The sequence below is a fragment of the Idiotropiscis lumnitzeri genome, chromosome 1, assembly GCF_059441095.1.
Source record: "Idiotropiscis lumnitzeri isolate Australia: NSW breed Sydney's pygmy pipehorse chromosome 1, RoL_Ilum_1.0, whole genome shotgun sequence".
In the NCBI taxonomy this organism is placed as follows: Eukaryota; Metazoa; Chordata; class Actinopteri; order Syngnathiformes; family Syngnathidae; genus Idiotropiscis; species Idiotropiscis lumnitzeri.
The window spans coordinates 1793302-1820726 of record NC_142391.1 but is presented as its reverse complement, the minus strand read 5'-3'; the positions used below and the strand labels follow the sequence as shown (position 1 = coordinate 1820726).

At 41.2% G+C, this 27425-nt stretch overlaps 2 protein-coding genes and 1 long non-coding RNA gene across 4 annotated transcripts in view; all 3 read left to right on the top strand.

Moving 5' to 3' along the window:
* Positions 1-796: 796 nt before the first annotated feature.
* cdc25b (cell division cycle 25B) lies at positions 797-16066 on the top strand. 2 transcript variants are annotated; one of them, XM_088310017.1, is made up of 16 exons: positions 797-914; positions 6909-7097; positions 7180-7262; positions 7470-7521; positions 9984-10022; positions 10135-10168; positions 10880-11017; positions 11089-11208; positions 11761-11889; positions 11973-12050; positions 12692-12877; positions 12973-13077; positions 13165-13227; positions 13600-13698; positions 14611-14856; positions 15431-16066. In XM_088310017.1, exons 2-16 carry the CDS (start codon positions 7072-7074, stop codon positions 15569-15571), a joined length of 1539 nt encoding a protein of 512 aa, XP_088166143.1. In that variant the 5' UTR covers positions 797-914; positions 6909-7071; the 3' UTR covers positions 15572-16066. The 2 variants fall into 2 exon arrangements, with proteins under 2 accessions (XP_088166143.1, XP_088166134.1); XM_088310008.1 differs by lacking the exon at positions 797-914 and having other exon boundaries at positions 6559-7097.
* Positions 16067-19279: 3213 nt separating this feature from the next.
* On the top strand, positions 19280-21753 carry ap5s1 (adaptor related protein complex 5 subunit sigma 1). Its single transcript, XM_088309998.1, has 3 exons — positions 19280-19594; positions 20513-20804; positions 21348-21753. Exons 1-3 carry the CDS (start codon positions 19413-19415, stop codon positions 21474-21476), a joined length of 603 nt encoding a protein of 200 aa, XP_088166124.1. The 5' UTR covers positions 19280-19412; the 3' UTR covers positions 21477-21753.
* Positions 21754-22297: 544 nt separating this feature from the next.
* LOC148342590 (uncharacterized) overlaps positions 22298-27425 on the top strand; it is a 37260-nt gene continuing 32132 nt past the window's right edge. The window contains exons 1-2 of the long non-coding RNA XR_015845867.1: positions 22298-22571; positions 27031-27063. This is a non-coding gene — a long non-coding RNA (uncharacterized LOC148342590). The remainder of the gene's footprint in view (positions 22572-27030; positions 27064-27425) is intronic.

Below are 27425 nucleotides of genomic sequence, written 5' to 3'. Positions count from 1 at the left end.
GCAACCCGTCACTGCACTTGATTGCATTGCAATAGAGCGAGAACTTCAAACAAGGACCACACAGGCAGACAGCAGCATCTCCGGCCTCTGCTGACATCTTCTGGACAAGATTGGAACAGCAACCAATAACATTTTGTTGAATTCCTTTATTTGACCATTTTCACATAAGCAAGATCATGTTTCCCTTAACACTTTCTAAAGTTCTAATTTTTAAATGTAAGCAAAAAAACATTAGTTACAGTCTAATGTAAAATAATGTTACTCTAATAATATTGTTTTGGCTAATTAGATGTATGTAAATGTCCCTTCAGTTGCGTGTCATCTAAAATATGTACACTGGAGGGCGCCACAGTACGAACGACTCAAACCTGAGCAACAAACTAAGCCAGGTTTTCCACCATATTTGTAGTTCTTCATTGAGCAGTTCAAAGAACTGTATAAATTAACGTGCAGTTTTATTGCCTTCCCTGTAGATGGCGGTACAATAATCTTCACAAAACAACAACTGGTGCCGTCATGTTTGATGACGTAGCGGCGTAAGACGCAAAAGATACTGTCCTAATTATGCAATTTTCGTAAGCTTTTCATGAGGACCGTAAGGGTGTCGTATTGGGGTTGGGACAAAGTGGTTTGTGAGCCATCTTTGTAGTTCTACATCTGATAACAAGTGTTACAGTCTTTAGCCTGGGACAGTAATGTGGCGTGTGACGTGTGTTGGTGGCGGGAGGAGAGACCCGGAAGAGAAATGTGTGTTGCATGTAAAAGGAAAAAGTATAGATGACAATAAAAGAAACCAGTTTGTCAAGCGAATTGACGCCTCTTCGTCTGTGTCGTATCCACCACGCTGACTCCAGTCAGTTCGCTCTCGCCATGGTTTGGAGCTGAGAAAACTGGCACAAGTCTGATCGAGGAAGGTAACACGAGGGGGCACTTGGCCTGCAGACGACGTCATACATAAGAGCAACTTTTTAAGATAGAGAAGAAAGTGGCAGTCAGATCATTATTTTGTCGTTTTTTTGTCTCATATTTAGTGTAGTATGCAGTGTAATTTGCACACTTTGCCATGTACCTTTACAAACAGCTTCTTAACCCCACCAAGTGGCCACTGTTCCCACATATTTGTAGTTCTATTGTGAACAAAGACCGTGAACTTTGCTTGTCACAGGAAAAAAAGAGACATTTTTTGTAGTTCTGTCTTTATCGCTCTAATAAGGTAGCAAAACAAGTGGCAGAGATTCCACCATTTTTTTTCACTATAGTCCCTGTAGCTTCTGTTACATGCTAGCAACCTAGGTTTGCAAAGCATACATTTTTTTGTACTTCCTTCCCGTGGTACAAAATAGACTTTGGTATACAGTTCCATACGTGACCTCCAGGTGGTACCCTAATATAACAAAAGACTGTGCTTGCCGTCACGACTGAAGCAAATCCATCCATCAGCCATCCATCCATTATCTATACCGCTTCTCCTCCCGGTGGGGGGGGAGGTGCTGGAAACTATCCCAGCTATCTTCGGGCAGTAGGGGGGGGGCATCATGAACTGGTTGCCAGCCAATTGCCGGGATTGAACCCACGACCGATGCTGTCTCTCACTGTGAGGCCATCGTACCGCCCCCATCCATCATATTTGTCGTTATTTTTGTCGTCTCGTTTCATTAGCCAACAAAACAAGTTGCAAAAGATTCCGCATTTTTGTAGTTGTTCTCCTGTAGTCACACATTTGGGCCGGTATCCACTTCCATTGCTGTTTGGAAGGTCAACGTTACGCCCAATTAATCCTCATTAACAAAGAAATCACGCCCTGTGTGTGTGTGTGAGATCTGCTGGAGTTCATTTTAATAAGGTTACCTTTGATAACTGTTGAATATATTAACTTTTAATCGCTGACCTCATCTATGATTAATAACTCCCTCTGTCTGATCCCCCGCAAGCGAGACGACTGACAGATGGGCGGCCAGCCGCTCCACGTGCAATACTTAACATGTGTGCCAACACACACGCACACACTTATTAATAGTCACCCAAAGACACAGCAGGCCAGCGGTTTTGTTAGTGCAAGGAGTAATGTTTAGTTGACTTTCATCAGTGACAAAAGACACACATACCAAATATTACAAGTGTCGGGTACTTTAGATGGAAATGTTTTATGGCTTGTTTCAACCACGGGGACTCCCAAACTCCACTGTAAAAAAAAAGAAAAGATAAATCAATCCTATGTTAATTCCGAGACGTTGGCGAACATTAGTCTGAACATTTCTGAGAGGAATTTCTTCGTCTCAGGAAGTACGTGTAGCAAAAGCTAAATATTCCGGGAAAGAACTCTTCTAACTCTGCCTGGAACTTTAGTGGCGACCAGATTAGCTTTTGTCCAAATGTAGTCGAAGGTAATTTATCAGAGCCAAAAGAAGACACAGATAGAGAGAAGGAAGTCCTTCCAGGAGGCCCAGGAACATTTGGGCCAAATTCTTGAATGCTGAATCTTTCAAGCTGATACTGAATTTCCGTCCTAAAGTGAATGCCAACGCGGAGCTGATGGTGACGTCGCGTTTGTCAGTTGGCGCCTTCTTGCATGCGTGCTTTAGTGTCGCGTGTTGCCAAATCGATAGCGATCTTGAATCGACACGCCTCATATGTTGAGTTGATGTTGAGTGTGTGTCCATATGATGTCATTTTGAAACATATTTATATATTATTTTATTCTTATTATATATTTGTAATATATTTTTCCAATTTTAAAATAATTTAATTAATTTATTATATTACGTCAAGAAGAATTTCAATTACTCTCCGAACTATATTTTTTTTTACCCTATTTTTTTTTTCTTTTTACTTTTTCTTTTGCATCTCTTATTGACTTGACCTTATAAGAAAAAAAAAATTTAAAAAGATGAAAAACCCATCACTATCTTGTACTCCACGTTTGTGTCGCGACTATATAGTGTTGTGGAATCCATTTTTTTTCCTCCCCTGGAAATTGCAATTTCTTTAAAGATTTAAAATAATTGAAGTAGCTTTTACAATTAAGACGTGGAAATGTGCTTTCTATATTCAAACTTCTTTTTTTAATATGACTTATGTTTTGTCATCTGTGGCACGGTGGACGACGGGTTAGCACGATGGCCTCACAGTGCAGAGGTCGTGGGTTCGATTCCGGCTCCGGCTTTCCAGGGTGGAGTTTGCATGTTCTCCCCGTGCATGCGTGGCTTTTGTCCGGGTACTCCGGTTTCCACCCACATTCCAAAAACATGCACGGCAGGTCGATTGGACACTTGAAATTTCCCTTAGGTGTGACATTCAATTCAACTTTGACTTTTGTAGCCATTTGTTGAAGGAAACGGCTTGATCCTTCCCTTCACGCCGCCGTTTTGTCTCTTCCTCCTCATGTCTTCATCTCCTCCTCACTTTTGTCCTCCACAATTCCAAGCTGTCCCTCTGTCGTCTCTCCCCCGACCGGTGTCCATCTGCCGGGAGCAGATGTTGGCGTCTTCCTCGCTCTCAGCCTGGAAGTGCGTGTGTGCGTTTAAGAGTATGTATGTTGGGGGCGGGGCCAGTTAGAGGTTTGACTGGAGAGTCCGCATTGCCACTTTGATGGTGGGTGGGCGGGGGGCACAAAGGAGGACAATAGTCTGCTGGATACCAGGCCGGTGGTCGGGGTGGTCAGGGAGGGGGTCCATGCGACTGGCTGGGGAGGCGGCGTGTGGGGTGTGGAGGGTATGTTGTTCACCACGCATTCTTTACCTTGGTGCATTATCTGTTGTCATGGCAACGGGTTCCCAAGGTGCCATTTGTGGCAAGCAAGACTTAGAACGCTGCTTACTCGTCCTGATGCTATTTATTTCACATTTAATCTCCATAGAGTAATGGGACGACAAGATCAACAATTTGATCCCCCCCCCCTCCCCTCATTGACTTCACCAGAGAGTTGCATTCTTCATGTGAAATATTTTTCCGGGCCATTTTTTTGTGTCTGCTTTCAGGTGTTGTTTGTTTCTTGAAGTTTTTCCCTTCCGTCTTCGATTCAGAAGTTGAAATGCATACTCTATTGGGTTCAGATCCGGTGAATGACTTGGCCAGTCTAATCCTTGGATTGCGTTGAAAGTACGTTTTGGGTCATTGTCTTGTTGCATGATGAAGCTTCTCCTGATTGGTTTGCATGCAATTTTCAGAAAATTGTCAGACCAGATGATTCTGTGGACTTCAGAATTGATTCTGTTGCTTCATCATCATTAAAGTCCAGTGAGCCTGTTCCAGAAGTAGCCAGAAGTAGACATTCCCGCCAAAATGCTTCACACATGAGCTTTTGTGTTGAGATGAGAAGCAGATCATTCCTCTCTCCATGTTTAATGTAATAATAATAATAATAATGTTTAAGCAACAGACCCGAGCAACTAGAAATATGCATCAGTCCCATGTTCCAATTCTTTTGATCACCTGAACTGTGCATCTGTGCTATTTATTCACATAAGTGTGGTTTGTAGCTGTGCTGCTTTTCTTGCTGCCTTTGGTTCACACTCACATCGCCATATATAATATTTCTTTCTCATGTCCTGTATTTGCGACTGTATGCGTGTCTGTGTGGAAAGGAAATGGTGGGAAGTGACAGGCGTGTCAAGGGTGCGGAAAGGCACTTGATGAGCGGTAAAGTGCATACTCGGCCCAGCGTTTTGCATTTGTCTTATCTTTCCACAACAACTGTGTGTGTGTGTGTGTGTGTGTGTGGGTGTGTGTGTGTGTGTGTGTGGCATTTACATTGACATGAGGTCAGGCAGGTCATTAGCACAGAGCAGCCACTGCGCCCGCGACACAATTTAGCTCATTTACATCACAGGCGGCGCGTTACAAAACTCATTGACGGTTACATTATTTCTCCACATTTGGATCACCACACGAATTAGCTACCAGTTGAGGTTCATGTCATAGCTAATGCGGGATTAGCATAAGATAGCGCAAAGCTGGAGCGAAGGAGTTATCAGCTGTTCTAAATTTTAATGTCGAAGTTTAAGAATGATTTATTTTACTTTAATAGTTTATAATTTTTCTTTCCTGTTAGATAAAGTTTTGGATTTCATTATTTATTGACCACGAAATGACAAAAAAAAAAGCGACAGTGGATGTGGAATGGACAATGCTAATACGATTAGCAATTAGCTTTAAAGGTCGCACACATTTTTGGCCCTCGGGACTCAAACTGCAATTCTCGATATATTACTAACAATTATTTTTACCAATCCGAAAAGGAACCTTTGCAGAACAAAAGGCTAGGCTGACTGCTAACAAATCAAGTTTAAAACAAGTGTCCTGGTTTCCACGGAGACGGATCAGTTTTCCTGATAACGCAATCGGCTTTCCCAAATAATCACTTTTTCCAGATAAGCTGCGTAAACGGACCCCATTCATGTTGTTGCCAAAACAACAAGTTGTGATGTTCGTATAGTGGGATAATTGCTTTTGCAAAGTTTGCGGAATTTCTGACTATGTTAAGCCGCCCAAATGGAGATTTCATTGCTCCTCTTTGCGTAAGGCTTTACAATAAACAGTCAAGAGCTGCAATGATAAAAAAAAAAAAAAAGGGTGTTTGTGCGGCCTCCGTAGGAACTGTGGGGAGTGCGTGGTGGGAAGGAGGATGCGTCAGGAGGCGCTTTTATTCGAGGGGGGGATGCGTGCCGCGCCAGTGTCCTCTGCCGCCTTTTGTCCCGTCCTTTCAGAAGTGGGGTGTGGAGCCTTCGGGAGCTCGTACATGTCCTGGGGAAGTTCATTAAAGCTCATTTGCACGCGGTACATTCAGTCAGCCACGCAATGCATTCGCATATGTGGACGAAGCCTGTCGAGTGGAAGGTGAACTAGCATGTTTGGATCCAAAATGGAGGTCTTTTTTAACCTAGCGAGGGCGATACATTGAAACGTGTGATTGTGGTGTAAAAGCATTTTCTCAGTTTATTCTCAGGTGTCATCTGAGCACATAATTGTGGTGGTTTTTTTTGTCAATATGCAATGTCAATGAATATGAAAGAAGATCGATCCTGTATTGTTATTTTTTTTTATCTTACTAGGCCTGATACATCATATGTTAATTAATTTTTGCCCGTTTCTTTGTTGTAATCAAAGAAACACACATTAAGAGTACAAGTGTGCTCCAATTTGTGTCCCAAACTTTAGTTAAATGTCACATTAGTGTTTTTTTTGTTTGTTTTTGAGAGCCCATTTTGTAATTCGGGGATTTTACATGGCAATAAAAATGGCTTTGAAGAAGGCATTTTATTATTAAGGGATTTTTTTACTTTACTTCCTCCAATGGAATTCGAGACCGATAATAAACATTATTTAACATTACTTAAGTGTTGTTTTTTATCATTTTATCATCGCGTAGTAATACAATGACAACTGTAGAATACAAAAGAAAACAGCAGCGAGAAAAAAGAGGAAGTACAAAAAAAACGATACAATTTTAAAGACCTTCGTCATGATGTCGTTCTCCGCTCTGATTGGATTGTTAGACGAAACGCCGCCGCCGATTGGCTGGTGGGATGCCGCTCCGCGGAGTCTATTTTGAACGTAAATAAGGATACGTTCAGTCTTTCTCTCCCAAAAAGCTGAGGCTGTCAGACTGGAGACGTCCGGTGCCGCCGCGCTCTGACACGCAACAACCATGCCTCTTTAGCACCATCGCAGGGCAGACTTTTTCCACTTAGTCACCCCCTTTAGAAGTCATCTGCTTCCATTTCATATTTGGACATGTTTCCGTAGCTTTTAGCGCGCGGCTAAATGATTAGCTTGTGGGTTAGCTTACAACGCGGGTAACCTTGCTAACTAGCGACACCACATTCCAAAAAAAAACAACATCCCGTCGGTTATCTTGAGGAGTCGACTTAATTGGAGACAAACAACAATATGGATGCATTTTTGGGCAGCGTTCGTCCCGTCGGCGCCGGTGCGAGGAGCAGGCCCGACGACATCCCCGGCGTTTCCTCGTTACCTCCGCCGGACGTGAGCCACAAGAAGACCCACAGCAGGACTCTCTTCTCGCCGGTACCAACGGCGATTCACTCGCCTGTCACCAACCTAGCGCTGGACATGAACAAATTAGTAGGACTCGGGAGGTAGTGTGACTTTAATTTCGTTCCGAAACGTACAAGTAACTCCGAGGCGTGTTGTTGATATCGATTATTTGGTCGCCCACAGTCAATGTGATACACCAAAGAGGAGCACGCATGCGCGCCTGGAGAAAGTGTGCTCCATCGCTTCGGATGTCTCCTCCGATGCTGGTGAGTTCCACACAGGCTTTGATGTGCTCAAATGATGTCTGAAGCGCCCACAGTTTTTGTTTTGGATGAGAAATGCCCTCTTTAACATTTAATTGTGTTTCTTAAAATTTTGTGGCATATTTTCCTCACTATCACTTGTGGAAATGTTAGAAAATAAAGGGAAAAAAAATCTTGATTACGCTTATTGGTTTAACTCTGGTTCCGCAGGTCTCGGCATGGATTTCCCCAGTCCCGTCGATGTCCTGGAAATGGAGGACTCGTACGTAAAAGCCGTCTGTTGGAATCAATCAGCTTTCCCCCGCTTCTTTCCCATGACCGCTCATCCACTCCAACTTCGACCCCCATTGCCCCCTTCCTACAACCTCAACAGCCGAGTCCACTAGTTTATAATAGATTCGATTCGATTGTCTACCGTTGTCCATTAACACAAATTGTTTTTCAAATCCCTAAAATTGACGTTCTTCTGGCTTCCATTCTGTTTTAAGGTCCTTGTAGAATTGCAATCTTTTTTTCTGATCCAATCCATTTTTATTTCTATAGCACGTTTTACAACAGCTGAAGCTGAGTTTTTTCCCTTTTAGCATACCTGAAAAATCCCCCAAAATTTAACATTTAAAAGCCCAACCTCACCCCAAAAACTCTGTAAGCCCTTAGCGAAATATTGTGTGCCCCGACAGCAGTTTTACCAATTTTGAGGACATTTGGTGGACATGACAGAACGCACATAAAAAGTCTCCTGACGCATTCCTGAAATTGATCAGGAATATGGCCGTTCGGTATAAAGTAGACATTTTGGCTAAATTCCGGAGCTTTGACAAACCTCTACTGTGGAATTTGATTTAATGAGTCTGGAGATGTTGCGATTAATTGACAACTAATCTTTTGTAGAATTAATTGACTAGCAATTACTCATTTAGTCATTGTTGTCCAAATCCTCTGAATTTCAGACCCCAAACATAAAAGTAGAATGATTAACTTTGCACCCCCCCAACAAAAAAAGACATTTGCAAACATCTGCTTTTTTTGTGAAACTGTGTTCAGGATTTTTGCCTGTTTTCAGACTCTTTATCTACCAAACCAGCAACCGAATCGGTCCATTTTATGAATCAGTTTAATCTGTCAGGAAAGTAACCTTTTGCAGACGTAGTATGGCTAATCTGTAATTGACGATGAACCTGAAGCTGCTGCAGCAAAGAGTCGAACTAGTCGCCATTATTTAGCACAAACAAAACCAAATAAACGGCAGTCGTTGTTTAATTACCAGTATTTAAATAAATAAATACATTTTAGGTTTTAAGCAGGTTGGGTGAATTTTGATTTTAGATAAAAAAAAATTTGGGCGAGGATTTATGTATTTAATTGAATTGTTTGACAGCAATTTTTGATCATTTTGGGGATTCACAATGAAAAACGCCGTATGAGGTTAGCTGGAAGGTTTGGTCAAGTTAGCCCCCCCCCCTCCCCCGATTAAAAGCAGCTGTCCTAGAAATGCGAGTGATGCTCAGTTCCAAATCCCAAAGTGTGGTCAATTTGAGATTTGACCATGAAAAAATGTCGCGCTAGGTCATCACCTTGGGTGGCCAATGTGCTGCCACCTGGGAGTTCCTTTACGGCAGCAGTTGGTCACCGAGTCTGCTTTTGAGCTCCCTTCCAGCTGTTGGGTTGCTCAGAGTTCTGCAGGTTGCAAGCGTGTGCGTGACGGGGGTGGGGGTAATGATACCCCAGCACACCCCCTCCAGCCCTTAGCGCACTCTTCCTAAGGACTGTTATTTCGATGGGAGGCGGAGGAGGAACAAAACGGGAGGTTGTAGAAATGAGGGCACCCCACCCCCCCAACCAGTGGCTTGTACATTGAATGGGGCACGCTCCCCCATGACTGACAAACAAAAGAAGCCCTCACTCCACGGTCGTGGCAGGCATCTGGTGGATTATCCCACGTCTGCTGAAGAGGCCCTTCCACCATCATGCTTTAGCACGCAGGTGCTCCCTGACACACACTCCCCCTTCGTCCCCCGATCAGTCGCCCGTCTCGCCTCCCCCCCAATTATAACAGGGGTGTTTTATGATTCAGTGGTTCTCCAAATTTTGACACCCATTCACCCTTTGACGCCAAATGTTTTCGGCACAAAAAAAAAAAAATGCAAAGAACGGCTGTTCCGATACACAATTTACAAGGGAGTGTATTTCCATTTCGCATTGGAGTCAAAATTAGCATTTTGCGCCTCATTAAAACACGGCGAATAGCAAATTTGGGAATCACAGCTATTTCCCAGAGTTGTGTAGATTGTCCCCAAAAAAATCTTCTCTTTGACTCGAACAACTTTGAACAACAAAATAGCAGCCAGTTTAAGAAATGTCTTGTGACAAAACAATAGAACACGTTGCTGAACAAGGACAAGAAATTAATTAGTACAATTTGCCTCGTGACAGCTGGGAGGAGTGGCCTAGAGGATTCAAAATGTAAACTAATAAAGTGTTTTGAATTATCGCAATGGAACTTTAAAAAAAACAAAAACTTTCAGCCCAGGTCAATCATTAATACTTGGTTTAAATATGGGACAATAAAACGCTTGAGTTTAATGATTCAATTCAAATGTGTCTCAAATGAAAACTAATCTCGGTTTAAAAACGAGCACATCTCCAAGATTAAATGCAAACGTAATTAGATCAAAACCAAATTTGCAAATGGTTGTGTTGAAGTGACTTTTTGTGTGTCGCCAGGTTCGAAAAGGCCATTCAGCAGTCCAGTCGAGTCCACGAGTAAGTCGACATTTTCCTTTTCAGTCCGCAGCTTGTTTGCTTTCGCCTCGTCACATCTGCCTGCTTGCAAACGCATTTTCACGCCTTCATCTGCTTGCCTCGTACCTCACAGGAAAATGCCCATCCGGCGAAACAACTCCTTACCGGTAAGTGGGTCCACATACTTTAGCATTGGATTCTGATATGTTGCTGAAAAAAAATTCAATAGACAATTAAAAAAAAAAAAAGTGAGAGAGCAAAAATAATTAACTTATTTTTTGGGTCACTTAACAATACTTTTATTTAATTTTTTTTGGCGGGAGTTTCACAGGACTTTTTCTTTTGGTATTTAACTTTATGAGAGAATATTAACAAAATCAGCCCAATTTTTCCTGTTTTTTTGGGTGTGTGTGAATTTCATTAAATTTTTCTAATAAAAAAAAAAAAGCTAATAAAGTCCAATTAAATCTGCCGGGTCCTTCTGTAATTTCTTCCATTTTATATCGTAGCAAACTGTGACTTTACTTTCATTTTACAGTAAATGGCAACCCATTTAGGCAGGAAACGAGTTGGGCCTTAATTAGATTCTCCCTCGTCGGTAAATGTGTTCAAATTGCTTTGCACCATCTATTGCATTTTTTTGGGTGGCCTCCCGTTTAGGCACATTTTTAGACTTTTATGCAGCACCTGGTTTAGGCTAAGAACTGCTATTTTGTATGGCCGCTACTGTGTGCTCTCGTTTTCGATCACATCTAATTTAGTCCAAAACTGGTTTACTTCATTTTCTGTGGCAGCCCGTTTGGGCAGCAAGTGGTTTACTTTATTTTTCCTGGCGGCATCTCGTCGTTATGTCTTTTTTTTTATTTTATTTTTTTTAGCTTCAGCTCCTTTGCTTCAGTCCGCCCCTGAAGGGATCGGAACCGGATGCAAACCGCTATGGCGTCTTTGGCCAGCAGCCTGTCTGTGTCGACTCCTCCTCCGCATCTCCATGGGACAACAAGGAGAACATCCCCAAGGTCGGTCTGTGCCCATGGACGTCGATTGCTCGTCTTTTCAAGTGATTATGCTGACGTTGGTTTGTCCGCAGGAGTGCTTTGAGTTCAAGAAGCCCACCCAGCCCGTAGCTCGGTCCCGATTGCGCTCCATCGACAGTGTCCCCCTGAAAGATGCTTTCGCTCAGCGCCCCAACTCGGCGCCGGCCCTCATGGTATGTACGCGGGAAGCACCACTTGTCGTTCCTGACACTCTCAAAACAAAAATCACTCAACAACCAGATGGTTTTTATTTTCTGTGGTGCCATCAAGACAAAAAGATACTGTATACTCTTAGTTTCTGTGGCAGCCCGTTGAGGCAGCCTAGCAGGTGCAACCCTTTCAGGTAGCAATTTCATTTTCTGTGGCATCACATCAAGGCAGCAAAACCACTGAGCTGTCATTTTATTTTTTAATGGCGGCCTGTTGAGTCATGAGGAGAAAACTATGGCACACTTACATTTTCTGTAGCAGCCCATTGAGGAAGAATTAATTTTTTTGCAGCCTCAAACAGTTTCTTCACACATTTTATCCAATTTCTGTGGCATCTACTTCAGGCCAACCGTTTACTTTCAATTTCTGGGCAGGAAACCACTGTTTAATTTTAAAATGCAAAGTGTTTGCTTTAATTTTTAGAGGTAACAATTTAATTTTCTCATCTGTGGCTGCCCGTTGAGGCAGCAAACTTGTTACCTTCACTGACACTTTTGAACGTTGCGGTGTCGCAGATGTCGCCTCCATCCGTGCTGCAGCCGCAGTTTAGCGACGACAGCCCGTTGTTCCTTCAATGTTCCTCCCTCACGCCACTCAACGATGAGGACGACGGCTTCCTGGACGTGCTGGACGACAACATGGAGGTGGAGCCGTGTTTCCTTTATAAAACCCAACGGCATCCGAACCCGTCACCGATGCGCTGACTCGCCTTTTCTTCTTCTCATAGGACACCGATGACATACCTCAGGGGATGGCAAACTTGCTCACAGCGCCCCTAGTGGCTGACGGCTTTGGAGAAGATTCAGTAAGTCCCTAATGGACACTAGTCCTTTCATGTATTTATTGGTTTCTACGTGAACTAAGATTTTCGGTGGCAGCATCCTATGAAAGTGAATTTTCTATGTTTAAGTGTCACATGACTAAATCTTTCTTACTTGAATTTTCTAAAGTGCCTCCTTTTGGAAGCAAACCACTTTTTAGTATAGTTTTCTCTGGTAACCCGTTTCAGCAGGCTGCAAAACTCGCTGTGTGGCAGCCTGTTGGCGGAATGGAATCCCGTTTGCTATCATTCTCAATGGTAGCATGTTTAGAAATAAAAAATCTCATTTTACTTTCATTTTCTGTGTCAGCCCATTTAGGTTTGATCGCATTCTGCTTGATAGCCTGTTTTGGCGTTAAACGACTCGCTTTACTTGTACTTTTTTGGCGGCCCATCAAGGCGGCAGACTACATTTGTATGTTAACTTTGAGTTTTGACCACCGCTCGTTTAGGAAGCAACCGTTTTCTTTTCTGAAACAGCCAAGTGTACTTCCTCGACTCATTCATCCACGACACAATTGGGTTTCGTTTCATTGTCTATAGCAGCTTGCTTCAGATGTTTTGTGACTTTACAACTTCATCTTGTTGCTCATAAGAATGACGCTTGTCATCTTGTTGTTCTTCAGCCTGTGGTCCGCTGGCGGCCTCGCAGCCTTTTCCGCTCCCCGTCTATGCCCAGTCCACCCGTGTCTCGCCCCTGCGCCAAACGTCCCGACTGCTCCAGAGACGACAGCACACCCGTGCAGGTCAAGCGGCGTCGTAGTCTGGCGCGATCTGAAGTCAGCACGGAGGACGTCCGCTCCCCTAAGATGGTCAGTTTAGATGCCGACGGTCAAGACGGCGCCGCCGTTGTTTGATTGACTCTAACCGTATGCTGCCGCTTTTCTTTTTCTGCTGCCGTCTTCAGGCTTGCATGCAGCTTCAGAGGTCCAAGTCCTTCTGTCAGATGGAGATTGACAAAGTTCTCGACAAGAACGATGGCACCGCAGAACTTATTGGCGACTTTAGCAAAGTGAGCAACACTCAACCGAGCCAGAACCTGATTGCGTGCCACTGAATTAGAAATGTAACTCCAGTTATTCTTCTTGACGCTTTTTAGCCTTACGCCCTGCCCACGGTGGACGGAAAGCATCAGGACCTGAAATACGTCACAGGAGAAACGGTACGCTTGTGTGGCCGCGCAGTTCAAAGGGGCTTGGGAAATAAGCAACACCAAAAGATGAGGTGCCACCGTTGCTCAATTCCGTCATGCGCTCGTTACTTTCTACCGTTGACGTATTTTCCTATTGGCACCTCGGATGGTGATAGTAAATATTTTGGAATGGCACCAATTTGCACTTGTACGGTTTAATTTTTTTCGTTTAGACAGCCGACCATGTTTACTTATCTTTTATTTGGTAGCCTCTTTTCGGACGTTTGCGACCAAATGATCTTCTTGCGACAAAGAAAAGTTTAAGAAGGGAAGTTAAGAGTCCTTCCCGCATTGCTGAAGGTGCTAAAATGTCAAGTGAGCATTTTGTTGCGTGTTGGGCAGGTGGTCGCGGCAATGAAGGGCGAGTTCAGTCACCTGGTGGAGCGAGTCATCATCATCGACTGCCGCTACCCTTACGAGTATGACGGCGGACACATCAAGGTGAGCGACCGCCGACCCAGCAGGCAATGTCATCATTCGTCGATCGGCTATTCAAAATGTCAAATGATTTAATAGTTATGAATAAAAGCCATGATCTATTGATTTGGACTTAAACCAGTACTCTAAGGAAATGACAACTTCCACTAAACAATTACCGCATTTTCCGGACTATAAGACGCACCTGTACATAAACCACAGCAACTCTTTTTGGACATATACAAGCCACACCAGGCTAAAAGCTGCAGTTTTTTTTTATCTATGTTGGAAAAAAATGAGTTGTTTATTGCTTGCACAGAACAATTTTGTACTGTGAATGCACATCAAAGTTCTTCAACAGATTGTTAAAGATGTGCCTTTTAACACGGCAACAACTTTGCTAATTAAAACAAAACAGACCCAAGAGAGAAAAAAAAAAATCAAGATTTATTGAGTGTATTTTCTGAACTATAGAGAGCACCCAAGCTGTGAAAGAAAAATCCACAGAAAATGTGCACCGTTGTATTAGCCGCATGGTTCAAAATCAGGGGAAAAAGTAGCGGCTTATTGTCGGCAAAATACGGTAACTAATCAGGAATGAAAAAAAATTACTTGACATGAAGTTTGTCAAATTTTTTTTTTTTTTTCGCAAAATGTAAGAAATGAACAAATAGATTGTTTAGTAATAAGTGCACTTTAGCTGAAAAACCTAAATTAAGGTGACAAAAAGTATTCTTTTAGCAGTTTTATAGTTTTTCTCATTTGTTCATGTAAATTGGAAGAACAGGCATTGTACTTCTGAATAAATGGCCAAATTAAATGCTATTTTTTGCATTGATTAATTTTCCCCCTAAAGATTTTGTAACCGAAACACATTTATTCATTAATGTGGAGTATATATCTGTGTTTCAATATATATTTTTTTTGTGCCATCAGGGTGCCCTGAATCTCTACCTGGAAGATGAGGTTGAGGACTTCCTGCTGCAGACACCGGTGGTGGCGTCGTGTCCGGACAAACGTGTTATTGTGATGTTCCACTGCGAGTTCTCGTCGGAGCGCGGGCCGCGCATGTGCCGCTTCGTGCGTGAGCGGGATCGCTCCATGAACGATTACCCCAAACTCCACTACCCGGAACTCTACGTGCTCAAGGGAGGTTACAAGGAGTTCTTCCCCCTCTTCCAGGTACACCCAGCTGATGAAATTCAAACATTCATCCTCAAGAAAAAAAAAATTGCGAAAAATACATTGTCCGTATTTTTTTATTTTATAACAGAAAAACTGTGAAGTTCAACAAATATTAAAGGACAAAGTATTGTAAAACAGTCATATGTTCTGTTCTATTACCTGTTAAAAAAGGTGTCCCTCAGGGGTCAATTCTGGGGCCAGCTCATTTTCCCAACAGTTTTGTTCGTCAAAAAATGTGCACAAATATATTGCATCAAAACTCAACTTACGGTAACTAAAAGGACCCGCTGGCTTTTGATGTGTCTCAAAAACTACTCAACAATTCTTAGTTGCTGCCCTAAAACAAGTTAATGCTGTCTGTGTTCACCTTGTTAAGACCACAGCCCTAAAGTAAGAACCTGAAACGTGGTATAAATGTGTTATTCTTTTTATTCAAATAGAGGATATTATTTCAAATTATTATTATTCAAATGCACCAACAAATTATGCTGTTGAAAGACTTAAATTTCGAGGATTTGGACAATTCAAGTGCGTTCCCCAAAATTACCCGTGTCTTCTTGGTCCGGCGCAGATGCAATGCGAGCCCGAGTCATACCGGACCATGATGGACGAGGACTTCCGCGAGGACCTGAGGAACTGTCGCCTGAAGAGTCGCTCTTGGGCCGGCGAGCGCAGCAAGCGGGGCATGTACAGCCGCCTCAAAAAGCTGTGAGCGCCCCCTGCTGCCCACAGCCCCTTGAATCAGGCCACTTTTTGTTCAAGGGCCACATTTTCCAACCTCTCTGGGCCAAGTTCCTGCCATCACTGCCAATGTTCACTTTAAAAATGTCTCAGTACTTAAATGCTTACAATTTGGGAGTAGGTGCTTTTTTTTTTTTTTTTTCCCCTCCCCCTTTCCACGCTGCCTATAATTTTTTTTTTTTTTTTTTTACAAATTGACTTCCCCTTTGACCCCGTGAACCACATCTTCATTGCCATTGTTCTTTTTTTAACGATCATTTTCCTATTCTCACGGTGCCAAAGACACCAAAGAAGACTTGCAGTGAGATTGGTGACGTCCTGCAGGACCACAAAAACGTTTGTGAACGAGTGTGAAAGAAAGCGTGAGCGATTTGCGTGCGTGTTGTTGCCCAAATGTGCGTTTTTGTTGAGCGAGTGCTGCCAGTTTTGGCGCACATCTCTCATTAAAGATCAGTGAGAGTTTAAACTCCTGTGTGTGTCGCATCTTTTGTTTTTCATTGTGATTGTGAGTACCCCAAACTCTGTGGGGCGGTGTATAAAAAGTCGACACACGTGAGATGTACAGTTAAAAAAAAAAAAAAAAAAAAGGACCATGATAAATAGTAATCTAGCATTATGACCTGAACTAGTAAGGCTCAATTTAAATAAAGAAAATGCGGTTGTGTAAGTGTGCACACTAGTTACTGATTTGCCAAATGCATTCGTGCTCATGTTAAATGCAGTGCCAGCGCGCACCTGCCGCCATTTCAAGTGCCTCGAATTAACCCCAAAGTTCAACTATTCTAGTAGGCTTTTCCTGGCATTTTTGTTGCCACAGCATCCGAGGAATGTCATGATTGAAAGATCTCTGGAGAAGGCTGCAAAATAATTTCCAAGGCATTCAATAAACTACAAAACTCAGTGACGAGAGCCGTCATCAAGTGGAGAAAATATGTCGCAGTGGCGACAACCAACAACTGGACGTCCATCCAAACTGGATGAAAAGTGGTAGGGGACAGGTTGACAAGTGGCTGACAAAATGAACTGCAGGAATTGGTGGCAAGTACTGGCAGTTGAGGACTTGACAAAAATGGCTTGTCTATTTCGATTGTCTTGGCTAAGGTGAAGAAGCCTAACAGGAAGGAAAAAAAAAACACTTGGAAATTAAGTTCATGCGGGGAAAAATGATAATACATTCAATGCAACCATCTAAGATTGTCCTTTTAGGGTGGGTGAACAACCATTTTTCATGGGGCCTTTATGTTAAACAAAATTTACCCTGCCATCGAGTACAACATTAAGGCACCTTCTTTTTTTCTTGGAAGCATAAACTTTTTTCTAAGGAGTGTTTGCAGGACTTCACCCCCCCCCCCCCACACACACACACCCAATGACTCAGGCGCACCAGCGTGACCGTCAGCACTTTTGTGTCTCGCTTTTGGCGCGCCCGCTTCAAAACGGGCCTCGCATTCAAATTCTCCCTCTCAAAGTGGCCTTGGGCGCGGCCTCTGCCAAGGCACGTGCACGTGCGCACACACAAACATTCCACATCGGGTGCCAGAGTTCAGCAGGAAGTCACGTGGAGTCAACATGTGAGCAAGGGGATGCTTGTTGTAAGCGTTCACAACAACTCCACCCCCCCCCTCCCCCCTCACGAGATTTGCTCTTCCCACGCTTGGAATGAGGAAGATTTCTGGCGCCAATTTTAAACACACTGAGTGCTTTTGAAAAATAAATTCAATAAAATAGCACAACCTGTAAGTGAAATTGTGTTGCTTGCGCAAAACCCACAAGGATGTTGGCAGGATTGTGGAAAAAAATATTTATGACTTATTTTTGTAGTATACTTGTTTTTATACTGTATGTTTAAATACACATTTATGTAATCTATTTCTTTTCTGAAGGTTTGGACAGGATTATGATAAAATTGCTTAACCCCAACGTAATTGATAACCTTCAGCATTTAAATGAAAAAAAATAAAAAATCTTTATTTCCCCTCTAGGCGATTTTGGTATGTAACAGTGTACAATCAAAAAAAGAATAAAAAAAAAACAAGTTTCATAAAGACATAAAATCCAATGAACACAAAGTTGTCATCGGGACATAATGAATATATTAAAAAAAAAACAAATACAATAAATAATTTAAATGGTATACCTTGGCCGGGGATTATGAAAAAAAATGGCTCTCTTGCCAAATTATTTGGAATATTTTCTATCTATCTGCTATTGTTTTTATACAGGTTCATTTCATTAGTTTATTTTTTAAAAGAATTTTTGAAAAAATGACGTGTGCGTGCAAAAAAATGACACGCAGTCCATGTCACACAGCTTTTTAATGACATTCATGACTCTTTCAAATGTGATGTCACATAGAAAGTCATGTGCTCGTGACACTTTGGAAAAAGAGCTTCAGGACACATATGACACCGACGTTGGGAATCCAAGCCAAAGTTCCAGAAAGGAAAAAGAATAGAGCTCAAGCCTTGAAACTTATATTAGCTTCCTTGGCAAGTATTTTTTCTTTTTTGTTGAAAAAAAAAAAAAAAAACAGTCGCTTGGTTCACTTTATGTAGTCCTAATATTGTGCTCATTTGAACTTAGTTTTGTTTGACGACAGCTGTGAGAAAACGTCAAGCTGAGGGACATCGACAGACGGAAACGCACATAATCGACTTCTGTTGGCTGGATCAAGAGGTCGACCACACGGCGAAGGGAATGTCGCAGCGTGTGCTTTCTCTTTGCCGACGCTCGCAACAAGAACCCCCTCGGTGTGCTCGAACGGCAGCTGCACAAGCACACGCGTTCTGGAAGCAAATGAGAAACTGACAACACAAGTTCTTGCCAAGGCCTACGAGCACTCCAAGAAGGTCAAAAGTCAGCTCCTCTTGATACGATGTTGCAACTTAAATAATCTGATGTGTATTAACGTCTGGCACTTTTATTCATACTTGTAGAACTGAACCCATATTGATGTCTTGTTTTTGTTTTTTCCTCTTTGTGTCAATGTTGAATTTTGATTATTTACAGTGGAAGCAACAGGACAACTGAAAACGACAAGCAATTGTAATCAATGTACTTTTATTCTTTTCCCAAAAAAGTGAATCAATTCAATGCTATCTAATAATCCCACAATGTTTATTTGTATTTTTTACATGTATGAGCAAATTGTCAAGATGAACATTTTTGCGGCCAGGTCTCATGGGAAAATGGATCCAGTTTAAACCATGACAAGATGCTTGAACTGTTCATTCAATTTACTTTAGTTTTATTCATTCTATTATACCTGTTTTTTATATTTCATTATTATTGTTATTATTATGATGATGATTATTAATGAATGTGTATTAAATAAACCGTGGAGAAGCTGGAAGTGTTTCTTTGCATGAATTGTAAAGTGTATTTGTGTATATATTTGATCTTGTTTATTTTAATACTTTTTCACTTGATTTTTGATAATATCTTGACTGTTATTCTTCGTTTTATCATTTAAAAAAATAACTATATATTTTAACAACATATCCCGCCTATTATTTTTGTTATTGAAGAATGGAGAATATAATTGAATTTAATTTTTTTCGTTTTCCATTTTATTTTAAAATTAAGCGCGGAACGTCGAATGGTCATTTGATACGCGAGCGCCCTCTGGTGTCTTTAACGACACAAAGCTGCAGACTACTTCAGTTGGTCATGTGATCCGCGACGGCCTTCTGGTGGTTGTAACGACAGAAAACGCCAGAATACGACAGTCGGTCATGTGATCAAACCCGCCTCGCTAGACAACAAGAGCACTTTCCGTCCTCTTTAGTGTTGCTTGAAATGTTGTCGTCATCATGGTAGTCGCCTTTGTGATCCACACCGTGTGCCCGATTGCGGCGCTCTCTCCCGGGGAGAGCAGGGTGCTCTTCTCCCGCGTCTTCGGACCGGACGAGGCGCTCTTCAAGGGCGGCCAGCGGCAGCTGAATGCCCAAGAGAGGCGACTGTTGTCGGCCGAGAAGCTCGCTGTGGTGGCCCGGTACGTTGGTTCTTCTTGAGTTGGTCCACCAGAACCAGACCAGAACCAAATGGACGTCAGAAGTCGTGACGTCATCACTTGGCTCTTACGCAGTGGACGTCAGGTCAAAATTTCTGGAAATCCTGAATCCTTCCAGCGCTGCTCTTTTAAAAATTATTTTTAGTCATGTTATTATCACTAATTATTATTGACTTATTTTTAAATACAATTATTGTATTTTTTCACTTCCCAATTTTATTAGATTTTTTTAATTCAATATATTATTAATGTATTTTTATTATTTTTTTATCTTTAGCCATTTTTATTTAAATGTAAATACATGTATGTTTTTATGTACTTTATTTTATAATTTTTTCTTTTAAATTAATATATATTCAATATGCTATTCCTTATATATTATTATTCTAATGTATTCCATTTGTTAAAATATTTTTTATTTCTCATATTTTTGTATATGTTTTAGTAATGCAATGGCATAATTTAAATGTAATATATTTTGGATTAATGAGTATAATAATAATAATGTTATTCTTAATCAACACATTGTTTACTATGTTTTGTGTCTATTTATATGAAAACAAATCATATATGTATTGCATTCATTCATGAAGTAATTTCCCCCACATTTTTCTAGATTATTTTTATGAGTATTATCTTTAGCAATGGGTGTGTATCAAGTATTCTTGTTGGGCTTATACTGGCTTTCCTTTAAGGTATCTGGTACTCTTTGGGGCTGTCGATACCAGCAGGACAAAAGGCAACAAAAAAAAAGATAAAAAATATGACATGGACTAAATCCTTCTTGGCAGTGATTATTATTATTACTATTATTATTCCCCCTGTGATATTTTACAATGTACTAACCGGCTGTTAATTAATTACGATGATTGTGTCATTTTGTGTGGTCTGGACCGAAAGGCAGGTCCAAAGTGCTGTCTCGCTGCGTCGGGAGCTCTCGGGTCGCCCCCCAGCGGATCCTCTGCCTGGCGAGGAGGCGCTGGCCCTGCAGGAGGCTGACAGCGGCGTGTTGAGGCTGCGCTCTGGCGACCCCTTCTGGCAGGAGGTCAGCGCGCTCTGGTTGGCTGTCAACTGTTTGTCTTTCGTGATGCTGTGCGAGCCCCACGAGAACCTGCTGCTTGCCGAGGGAACGCTCCGGAACCTCGCCAGGCACTGCCTGGAGGACCTGCACATGCTGGGACAGGGCAGCGAGGTGAGGGGGAAGCCTCGCGGCCTACTTTGTGGATTATAAGTGTGTATGGATATGAATGAATCACTTGTATAGCTATTGTAATTTTAAATTAGCAAACGTTGCATATATATATATATATATATATATATATATATATATATATATATATATATATGTGTGTGTGTATATGTGTGTGTATTTATATATATATATATATATGTGTGTATTTATATATATATATATGTGTGTATTTATATATATATGTGTGTATTTATATATATATATGTGTATTAATATATATATATGTGTGTATTTATATATATATGTGTGTATTTATATATATATATATATGTGTATTAATATATATATATGTATATTTATATATATATATGTATTTATATATATATATATATGTATTTATATATATATATGTATTTATATATATATATGTATATTTATATATATATATATTTATATATATATATATATATGTATTTATATATATATATATGTATTTATATGTATATTTATGTATTTATATATGTATTTATTTATTTTCCCCAGGTGCTGTTGAAGAGCAGCCGTGTGGACGTCATATTGAGTCGGCTTCTTCCTCACGGCCAACTCGTCTTCCTCAACCACCGCTTTGCTCAGAGTCTGGAGAAAGACTTGGCCGTCTACATGAACAAGTGACCTCCAATGGACAAATGTTGGACTGTTACCATGACATTCCTACCACCAAGCTAGCAGTTAGCCACGCGTGGCTAAATGTCTTCCATGTGGAGTGGCCGAGCAGGAGAACAGGAAAAATTTTGCTCGGGCACTAAAGGATAGAAGACAAACTGTGAGACCTGTGGGGTCTCACTTTTGACTGTGATCATCAAAATATATTTTGTGTGTTCAAAAACCCAACCTTTTTAAATTAAGAATTGTTAATAAATAAATAAAATCGACATTTGATGAAAAATTACATTTTCATCCCTTTTTGACTTTAACTTATCAAAGATGGTGAAACCAATCAAGCTAACATTTATCCTGGCTTCATTAAGTTCTGAAAAACTGCTACGTCAAAGTTTTCGGTTAAAGGTGATGAGGTCAAAAGCTTAATTTGAATACATTTACTTCGCCTCTCCCGAGCAGAAGCTGAATCCCATCTTCACATTCAGAAACAAAACGAGCAATCTGTAATCAGCTGACATTGACCCTTGACATTCATTTGAAGTGTTCACAAATCGTAAAGTGGCAGAAATTAGTTCTCTTTATTCTGCGTGATTTTATGAAGCGAAATTCTGTTAACATTGAGGTTGGAAATGTATTTGTGTCTGCTACACTTCCAATGCAATCAACTACAACCCCCACCAATGCCCATTTTTTAAAAATATTTTTTTTTAAAAATGGATGACGGGCCGCTAATAGCCCCCATGCAATAGTTTGGACACTAACCCTATAGTTAAATTCTTCGTGTCTGTATGTAAATTTAAATTATTTTCTTGCAAAAAAAAAATTAAAATTTGGGGCGGGGAAGATTAACAAACACGCCTTCGTAGTTGCCATGTTGGTAGTGGCGACAGTCCCGCTAAAGGCAATGGAAAGCATTAGCTTAGCATCGTCGTGGGCACGCGTCTCAAAACGAATGTGTTCTTATCTACCTTTGTTTTCTGGAGCAACTTCTTGTCATGAAATACTTGAACACGTCTCGCAATTGGATGTTCTCAAACATACAACCCATCCATGTATTATCCGAGCTGCTTTTCCTCCGATCATCTGAACGTCATTATCACCAGCGAGGTAAGCTGAGACCAAACTTTTCAAACAACTCAAGTGGTTTGATATTTATTTAGAAAAAATGGTACTGTACTGGAAATGCTCATGTCGTGAAAAACATGCAAAACAATACTTGTGAATTATAGTGGGTGTTTTCAGGCCATGAAAATAAAATAAATTTAAATGACAGTCGGTTCTTACGGACGACTCCTTCCCACAATTCCATTGTACCTCACAACGTAGCATTTGATTGTTCCGAATGTCAATTTAAATAAAGTTATCTGTCAATCTGGCCTGCTAGGTTGATATTGCGTTCAGGAACAATCTGAAATCAAAGGACTTGTCACACAAAACATGGATTTGGAAAGAATCTATTCAGAAACAACAGTTCAGGCCTTCGCCTCTGGAGGGCACTATGTCGCCATTCATTTCAGTTTGAGGGTTGACAGCTATTGCAAGATAAAAATAAAATAAAATCTGGCTGCTTAAAAAAAAGGCTTCCAGACATGGAAAACAAACATCGGCGCGGTTTGTTTTTCAGCGTGCGCGTTTTCTAATTACGTCCAATTAATGGCGCGCGGCGCAGGAAGTTGTTGTTTGCTCGCCAACAGCTGTTTGGATTAAACGGATGAGCGGGTGTCAAGTGGAGATTAAAATCACACACGCCCGTCAAAACCGGCCCGGAAAGGAGAAATCGACCTGGCAGGAGTTGCTTGAGATGTGCGCATTTAGACACAATTTTCCCCATAGGAGATATTGGAAATAGAAATTATCCTTCAAACTGTGACCATCATTAAGCCTTCATTATACAAACTCATGAAATGTTGAACTATTGTGTGAGAAATGCTAACAGAACTAACCTGTATTTTTATATTTTGCTTGGAATGGTTGGAAAATATCGCGTCATGTGGTGGAATTTTTTTTTTTAGTTGTGTTAAGTAGTCCACACTGAAATGTCAACATAAGATACACAGTACTCGCGAGATACAGAAGCTAAACCATGATGTGCTAAATGCTAACGCTAACTGAATGAGTGTGTATCGTAGAACACCAAAAACACAAATTCTAAAAGAGCAAATCTTATCCTGAAACAAACCAAACTAAACTGATTGTTTGTTCAAGCATGCCCCACGACTCTGAACCATTATATGAGCACTGATGCTAATGCTAAGTGATCTTCATTTCATCCGGCTTCCATGGACGCGCGCTAAACTGAGCTCTTGTTTATGGCTTATTATCCCATCTCCATCCCATCATCCTGAAGTTCTAAACACACCAAAAAATCTTTAAATGCGGAGGCTGCGCATTGAATAACTTTAAGGTCTTTTTTCCAACATAATATTTCTTCTTCTCCCGCCTCATTAGACGGCTATTGTAAAATGCGCCGAGGCTCAGTGCTGCTGGGACAATGTGTGAATTTCAATGCAACGCTTACAATTTCACACATTTCCCCAAAAGATAAGAGGGATTAAATAAAAGAGCACTGAGTCAGTGGTTACCGCTACACTATATTTACCAGCAACAACCCTCATCAACCAGGAAGTAGTGATGCAGAACAAACTATACAAACTAAAAAAAAAAAAAAAAATTGTTCTATTGAGTGTCAATTCTTTCGTTTGCTTTCTTTTTGTTCCAGGGCAGAATTTATTTTCAAGCCTCAGTGGTAACAACAAATTGATTAGGAATGAAAGATAAAAGGAACTCAAGCTATTGCGTGCGAAATGAAAATGCCAACAGGACACTTGTGTCTCACGTTATGGATTGACATAAATGTTGTTTTAAAAGTGCCATAAAAACACCCCGAAACTAAATAATGACATCAGGATTGCTAATGCTAAATCAGCAATTAAGCTAAAGAAGCTAAGATCTTCGCTAAATTATTGACCAAGCTAACAGAAATGCAGTCCAATGTTAAGGTCGTCAAAAGCAGGTTAACGACAGAGATACTTTTCTACTTCATACTAGATGATGTGGCTTTTCTTTAGCGACAAAGACGTGATCACAAGAAAAGAAGCTAAGCTAATGAGTGGCTAAATGTTAATGTCACTTATTTCGAACATTTGCCGCGGATAACTCTGTACTGTAAAACTAGATCCCGGTTACCATGACAATGACGAAGACGTGAAGCAACTTGCAACAAGCCACTTTAGCATCTAAAGACGCTAAGCTAATGACCTTGAAATGCTAATGCCAACAAAACTTTTCTGATTTGTTTTGTAGGCAAACATTGCTTCCCAATTGCAGATCACAACACAAGCGGCGATGCTAATGCTAACACGAGACATCAACCATGTTTTCGTGGCGCTGAACTGACTTTGTTGTGTGTCTTTAAAAATGAAACTTCAAATTTCACGGTGCAGGATTTCCGAGAATAACCTGGAGTTGTCTGTTTAGCGTCTCTAACGGTTTTACATTTAGAATTTAAATCCATTTATTTCTCGTCTTCCCTTCAATTAGATTTCCTGCTGTTGCTTTTTATCAATAAAACCAAGACGACTTTTAATTTCCCCTCAACCTACTCGTTTCAAATTGATTCGCCACCTCATGTGGAGGACAGGAAGCAACCAATTCACCTTCTTTTTTTATCCTTTATCTGACTTTTCAAGTCAAATAAAACTCCTGTGCATACATAATATGCTTTTAGAGTGCTATTTTACTTGTTAAAAATGTTACAAGCCAGCAGTATGTAAAGGTTTTACAAATACCTTTACTTTACGGCTGCACATGGACAGTCTAAGGCAGCGAATATATCTGATGGCTGTTTTACGGTCAAATGCGTGGTCATAATCTCAGTACTGGTTGTAAACTCTTACAACCTCAAACCCCCACACCCAGTAAATTTGCATATGGCCGCTTTATGGTTGGCTGCTGGTTAAAGTGAAGTTTAATGACCGCTAACCTCCCTGTCTGCTTTGCTTGTGAACTGAGGAATGATTACAGTCCGCCACGTAAAAAGCACACTGTGTACACACAAAAGGTGCAAATTAGCCATCAGCCCTGGTGTGATGTTTTTAAAAAAAAGTAATTTAAATATAGTAAATGTTTGCAATTTTATTTGGAGGGAGGGAGAGGGAGAGAGAGAGGGGGAGAGAGAAAGAGAGAGAGAGGGAGGGAGGGAGGGAGAGAGAGAGAGAGAGGGAGAGGGAGGGAGGGAGGGAGAGAGGGAGAGAGGGAGAGAGAGAAAGAGAGAGAGGGAGAGAGGGAGAGAGAGAAAGAGAGAGAGGGAGGGAGGGGAGAGAGAGAGAGAGAGAGAGAGAGAGAGAGAGAGAGAGAGAGAGAGAGAGAGAGAGAGAGAGAGAGAGAGAGAGAGAGAGAGAGAGAGAGAGAGAGAGAGAGAGAGAGAGAGAGAGAGAGAGAGAGAGAGAGAGAGAGAGAGAGAGAGAGAGAGAGAGAGAGAGAGAGAGAGAGAGAGAGAGAGAGAGAGAGAGAGAGAGAGAGAGAGAGAGAGAGAGAGAGAGAGAGAACTACAGTAAAGTGTGATATTTTTTTTTACCTCATTAAAAAGAATGTCGACTGAGTTTGCTTGAATATAGTTCGACATTTGCAGTCTGAATGCGTCTGGAGGTTGTGAACGTCTCCAACGACAGCAGCGGCAAATAGAAACATTGTGCCGCTTAATTAACTGATGTTGTCTTCTCTCCAAAACGTTGAATGCCGTGACGAGCTATTACGCGATTAGCATGCTTCATTACAAACCGCATCAGTAGAGTTCAAAGTGTTTGTTTGTTTAAAAAAAAAAAAAAGCCCGCTCAATTTGTGGCAGTTCGAGCGCAGGGGTCACCGACGTGGCCCCCAAGGACCACATGAGTAGCCTTTATGTAGTTTTAACAAAAATGTTAAAAAAAAAGATTCCATCAAAATTACAATACAAAACGTAAACAATAACTAATAAAAGAAGAAAATGTTACACATTTTTCATGTTTCCTTTGAACATATACAATATAAAATACATGTACAATACATATTATATATTAAAAAAATATATATCTAGATGGATCGATAGCAGGATGGATAGAATTTTAAAAAAGCAAGCAGAGCTGGAAGTGGGTTTTTGTCTCCCCCTTTCAGTACCGCGTGTATAGAATGAAATCTGCTCTCTGCTTTCCCGCTCTCTTGCATGCGCTCGAGGTGTGAAGAAGCATTTGAGAGCCAAAATAAGCATTTTAAGCTGCGTTTCATTTGAGCAAAGCAATAAAGTGCAATAAATCTGTAAAATTTTCCTGGTGCGGCGACACGAGTCTGAGGAAAGTTCCAGGATAATATGCTGCCCGCATGCTTGGTGGCACTCAGGAGGCGTGAATAGCATTGAAAAGGCATGTTTTGTGTCAATTATGTTTCTTCAATCTTCTCCGGTTTGCTGTTGCGTAATCATTTTAGTTTGGATGTGCCACCATCATCCGTGATGCCGCGTTGACGAATGACTTCCCCACACCTCGTCATTGTCTGACTTGAAGTAACCGTAACCCTGTTCTGATGCTTGCAGAAATGAAAGTGCTCTTCGTCCGAAGCGGCTAAGGTAAGTCCAAATGAGTTTTTCTACAATCCAACTTTATTTATATCGCGCATTTCAACACAGCTAGTCTATGTTGCTCTTTTGGCTTTCCAGAAATGACGGTAAGTGGATGTGAATAAGAAGTAATGTTTCTGAATTATTTGCATCACACCCTCTTGAACGGAGCCGAATCGAATCGGATCGGAATCCCTTTGAATCAAACTGAATCGAATCCGTCCGCATGAAATAATCGACTCATGTTGAATCATCTTTCATTCGCGCGATGCTTATCCCTAAAAGTCAGTAAACTTGAGACATTGTGCTGCTTAGTTACGTTAAATGCTTTTGGGTCCCCCCCCCCCCGCCCCCCCTCCTCCAAAATGTGG